Here is a 6,097-nt window from a genome sequence, read left to right on the forward strand (position 1 = left end):
ATTCTCAGTCTTCTTATTTCATTCAGTTTCAAATGTATTTCCATTTTATATTACTATGAACAATAAAATAATATCAGTATCAGTATCAGTCGATGTAAAAGGCATTTAGTTGCATTTTAATTATCATTACAGTCAATGCATGTTTGTGGTAGTCGTTTTCATTTAATGCAGATTTAATCAATGTTGAGTATTAGTCGACCGTTAAAATCACATCTGTCCGAAATTGAATCATCGACAAAATTGATTCTATATAATAAACGCTTGTAATTCATAGAAACTAGATACGATGTGCCTCAATATATATTTTATTTAAAATTTTTCAGCTGATAAGCCTTCAAACTTAGTAACACCGAATAGCATTATTTACGACTATTTTTAGCTAGGTAATGTACTGCACTTTTTCTGTTATTAATTTTATAAATAATAAGCATCGTCTGAACATTATTTACAAACTATTTTTAGCCACCTCAATACTGCACTTTTTCTGTTAATAATTTTATAAATAATAAGCATCGTCTGAACATTATTTACAAACTATTTTTAGCCACCTCAATACTGCACCTTTTCTGTTATTAATTTTATAAAAAGCATCGTCTGAACATTTTACAGATTATTTTCAGCCACCTCAATACTGCACCTTTTCTGTTATTAATTTTATAAATAATAAGCATCGTCTGAACATTTTACAGATTATTTTCAGCCACCTCAATACTGCACCTTTTCTGTTATTAATTTTATAAATAATAAGCATCGTCTGAACATTTTACAGACTATTTTTAGCCACCTCAATACTGCACCTTTTCTGTTATTAATTTTATAAATAATAAGCATCGTCTGAACATTATTTACAAACTATTTTTAGCCACCTCAATACTGCACCTTTTCTGTTATTAATTTTATAAATAATAAGCATCGTCTAAACATTATTTACAAACTATTTTAGCCACCTCAATACTGCACTTTTCTGTTATTAATTTTATAAATAATAATCATCGCCTGAACATTTTACAGACTATTTTTAGCCACCTCAATACTGCATTTTTCTGGTATTAATTACATAAATATTAAATCATTTATATTTATTAATTTGTATAAATATTTTTGACATTTTATTAAAATTAAAAATAGCAATAGAATAAACTAACTTTTTAAGGAATCAAATTAAAAATACTTACTCTCGTTAGATCCCTAAATACACATAAATAAAATCACAAGCAAAAGAAACATGAATATCATACATATTATGTGTATGTTACTGTTACATTGCTCTGCTCTTTACACTTAATTACAATGAAAATTGATATAAATTAGTATAATTAAATTGTATATAAAATATTTAGGATAGGGCCTATTCAGTAATGATTTTGTAGCTAAAATGCCACTAATGCATTTTATGATGAAATTTAGGCTTAGGACATACAGATAGTTAATATTTGCAACATCTTTATGAAATCAAACCATACACTTCATTTTTAACGACAGTATCATGGTACAATTCACTCTGGTTAAGTGACAATTCATTCTGCTGGTGTGTATCTTGGTTAATGGATTTACTGTCAGTATTAGCGTTTACCGGAGGAGCAACTGTATCATGGTACAATGTACTCGGGTCAATTGATGGAATAGCAGCACCATGCTTCTGCGAACTTAGCTGGTACAATTCATTATGGTGTGTATATTGGTTAATAGATTTTCTGCCAGTCTTGGAGTTTACCCGAGGAACAAAAGTATCATGGTACAATGTACTTTGGTCAATTGATGGAACAGCAGCACCATGCTTTTGTGAACTTAGCTGGTACAACTCATTCTGGTGTGTATCTTGGTTAAATGATTTACTGTCAGTCTTATAGTTTACCGGAGGAGCAACTGTATCATGGTACAATGTACTCGGGTCAATTGATGGAATAGCAGCACCATGCTTCTGCGAACTTAGCTGGTACAATTCATTCTGGTGTGTATATTGGTTAATAGATTTTCTGCCAGTCTTGGAGTTTACCCGAGGAACAACAGTATCATGGTACAATGTACTTTGGTCAATTGATGGAACAGCAGCACCATGCTTTTGTGAACTTAGCTGGTACAACTCATTCTGGTGTGTATCTTGGTTAAATGATTTACTGTCAGTCTTATAGTTTACCGGAGGAACAACAGTATCATGGTACAATGTACTCGGGTCAATTGATGGAACAGCAGCACCATCCTTCTGTGAACTTAGCTGGTACAATTCATTGTGGTGTGTATCGTGGTAAATGGATTTACTGTCAGTCTTAGAGTTTACCGGAGGAACGACAGTATCATGGTACAATGTACTCTGGTCAATTGATGGAACAATAGCACCATGCTTCTGCGAACTTAGCTGGTACAACTCATTCTGGTGTGTATCTTGGTTTATGGATTTACTGTCAGTCTTAGAGTTTACCAGAGGAACGACAGTATCCTGGTACAATTCACTCTGGTCATTTGATGGAACAGCAGCACCATGCTTATGTGAACCAGTCTGGAGTGTATCTTGTTTAATAGAGTTACCGTCAACCTCAGAATCTACAAAGATAAATGTTATCATTTAAAATTGACCACCATAGTCGCTCATCTGTATAGTTTTTTAACCAAACCAACATGTGGCCAATCCGACCACATTTATGCGAGTAGTGTACATATCTTTATGGTCATTTGTATCTAGATTTCTCATTATATGCATATTCGGTAATGCAGCATCACATGTGTTTCACATGTATTGCCTAGTGTTTCTGGTGGTGACGCTATCTCGTCTGGGTGTGTGGGCATAAATGCTCCATTACCATATGAAAATAAATTAAAAACAATGATACAAATCATAAGACGTTGCTGATGCTTATCTGGGATTATGTTGGTTGCAATGGGCATTATTCCAAAATATATTTTGGAAGGAAACATATAAATATTTATTTTTTTAATTCAATCATTTGGTCAAAAACAATTAGAAAATATATGAGAACAAGCTTACAAGCAATGTACTAAAAATGGGAGTTTGAAAAGCTATCAACCTTCTTAAAAAGCAGATCAAAGATTACCATTCCAATACAGTTAGGCCAATTAAAAAATGCATACAATAATAACACGTTTATTTGTTATTTTGTAAACTGTTAAACGTGACGTGAAGTTAACCAGCGAAAAACAACAACAATCAAACAGGTTTATTTCTTGACCAAAATATTATGTTAATTTTCCATAACACTTGATAGTTTGTTAATTCTCTTCAGTAGCGTAGAATGTACTGTCAATAATTGTTGTTGTCTTAGTTGCAAAGAAATGTACACTTAAATATGGTAGAAAATTGTAATAATTAAATAAGTATTAAGCTTTTACAAAAATTGAAGCTTAGCACATAAATTATAAATAGATAAATCATAAAATGAAAGAAAGATAAGAAAAACATTATTACAATATCAGACCTAACCATTCAATAAGAGAAAGTTACGCCTCTTTAGTGAATATTACTAACAAATGTTACCCTGTGTATCAAACTTACGCACCTTTATGTACCATCTGTCGTTTTTTCTTTTTCCGTCGAATGAGAAAGAAAGCAATGAGTACAGTCGAGATTATAACCACAACTAACGGCACACAAATAGCAACCACTAAATTAGTACTTGACCGTTCAGATACATTTGGTTGAGGTATTATGTTATTCGTTGATGAATTAGTATAGCCGCCTGTCGACGTTACTGGTGAAGTTTCCAGTAATTCTGACACGGGGGTCATTGCTGTTGCCGGTAGTGGGCATATTTCAGGAGATATATCTGTAGAAATTTTAAATATATTATATTATATCAGATTAACTTGGAATTTAATTTCAAATGTATTAAATATGTATTGTCACCCAAAAACATGAAAAATGAAGATTATTTAAATCAGACTTTGAATAGGTTATTTTGTAGTTTTCAATTTTCACTTTCACTTTCGTAGAAAAAAAAACGGAAAAAAAATTATCACTTATAAAATAACATAATAAATTGTTAAATTCAACAAATAAATCATTGGCTGGCAGCCAATCTGACTATTTTTTGCTTTAGGCCTAAATTACAGTTTTTCAGGTAAATATATTTTTTTCAGATCCAATTTTTGGTCAAAGTGGATAACTATTATCATTAAAATGGCGTATTAAAAAAATGTTAACAATTATTTTTCAGGGAGACAATACATCTTTAAGAATAGCAGTTGAATACAATTATGGTCTAATGATATTAGTAAAGCTAAATCAAACAAAACAATTATACCACAACTTCTATGTGATGCATTTCAAGTAGGCCTACTAGTTTCCATATGTAAAAATAATTTATAAAAGAAAGATCAAGGTACAGTATTATATCAAGTATAGACCAAGCTATATATACATTTCCACTGGACAACCGCCCAAAGTGGTTTCAGAACAAGATAAACAAAAAAAACTTAATTGCCAAAAGTAGATGCAGAGAATCGAAAATTCATTATTGTTTTTTTTTAATTATTATTATAATAGTAATAACTTTGTTTGGATTGATGTTTTTGCGGCACAAACCAAACGGTACTGCATCCTAAATATACTAATTACAAAATTATCAAAAGTACAATATAAAACAATACAATCAAAATAAACAAGAAAAATATTAAACATTTACAGTAAATAGCGTAAAAGCCATGCTTTATATCATACAATATGCAAATATCATACAGAAGATTAAACTTTAGGTCATTAATAAAGTAGCACAATCAAGAGTTAATTTTAAATATAAATCACCAGAAATAACAGAGACCAATAATTAAACAATCTATGTGAGACAAGGCACTTTCAAGATTAATAAACTCTACTACTAAACTAAACTGGCTCTGATAGCATTCAGATATTTACATATAAAAGAGAAGTGAATTAGATCTTCGGATCCTTCATTACATAGTGGACACTGTGCTATCATTGTCCTGTTGCCATTTTGCACCTTTGCTATTGAGAGGTAATGTATTTGAGAGGGCTTGAATTTCAAACTTTATTATTTTATTATAAATACTAATTTTCTGCAGGTGTATTTGATTCGCTATACGTAATATTTCAAATAATACTTTTAAAAAAAAAATCATTTAATGTATATATAGATATGGTGTCTGACTTGTTTTACTCTTTCTTTGTACTGGAAATTACCATCGGCATTAATGAATACATCAAAACACACATTTTACAATGTGATCTGACGGTAACAATATAATAATTAACAATTACATTTTGATTGTCTGCAATCAATTTTTACCACAGACAATCAAAATGTAATCGTAAATTCTTATATATTGTTGCCATACTGTATTTTTTATATACTGTATTATTATTTAATTTAATTAATATCATATCGTATCCTAATCGTAGAAATAAATCGTATACTGTTAACATAAACTCATAGTGGCAGGTTTGTTGTAATTTGATTTGTTTAAGCGTCGTCATTGCTTCGAATAGACTCACTACGGGCGTGTTGTACAAATGATTTCATTGGTTATGTATTATGTGTACTCAGTGTATTTAAATGTTGTTTATACTCACCAGTAGATTCACATATTATGGTGTTTATCTCACCAGTTGTTGAGCAATCCATGTTTTCACTATTTACGGTATTCGATAATCCATATCCATCATACACATCGATTATTGCGCATCCTTTGTTGAGATTTTTCTGGTGTAGTTCTGATTCTACATGGACATTAAACTTACTACGAGAATAGACACTAAGAACATCTAAGACGTTATCTGTTAATTGGTTGTATTCCTCAATGCTATTTATGACAGTGATGTTCCCGCCAACCATTTCACATTCACGTTGGACATCATCACACGATCTTTGTTTATTGACGAATCCTTGTCTTATAAATTTATAGCAGTTGGCGTTGCTGTATACGGGTCCGACTGCAAAGGATAATTGTACTTACGATGACATAGAGAATATAAAAAAAGACGTATTTAATATCACCAGTAGAATGTATTACTTAGGCCTACATGACTAGTTCAAACACTATGTAATATTAAATACTTTATGATTTTTTTTTTAAATTTAGATATTTAAATAATGTTTATATTTATTATGGTATCAAATAATTCGAT

General features: G+C 30.7%; 1 protein-coding gene across 1 annotated transcript; it reads right to left on the minus strand.

Moving 5' to 3' along the window:
* Window positions 1-296: 296 nt before the first annotated feature.
* Window positions 297-5,841, minus strand: LOC144844561 (uncharacterized). The gene is made up of 4 exons (XM_078701528.1): window positions 5,543-5,841; window positions 3,513-3,779; window positions 625-2,541; window positions 297-548 (listed from the first exon to the last, which is right to left on the minus strand). The coding sequence occupies exons 1-3, from the start codon at window positions 5,802-5,804 to the stop codon at window positions 1,445-1,447; spliced, it is 1,626 nt and encodes a 541-aa protein (XP_078557654.1). The 5' UTR covers window positions 5,805-5,841; the 3' UTR covers window positions 297-548; window positions 625-1,444.
* Window positions 5,842-6,097: the final 256 nt, after the last annotated feature.

The sequence above is a fragment of the Antedon bifida genome, chromosome 6 (genome assembly GCF_963402885.1).
Source record: "Antedon bifida chromosome 6, ecAntBifi1.1, whole genome shotgun sequence".
NCBI lineage: Eukaryota > Metazoa > Echinodermata > Crinoidea > Comatulida > Antedonidae > Antedon > Antedon bifida.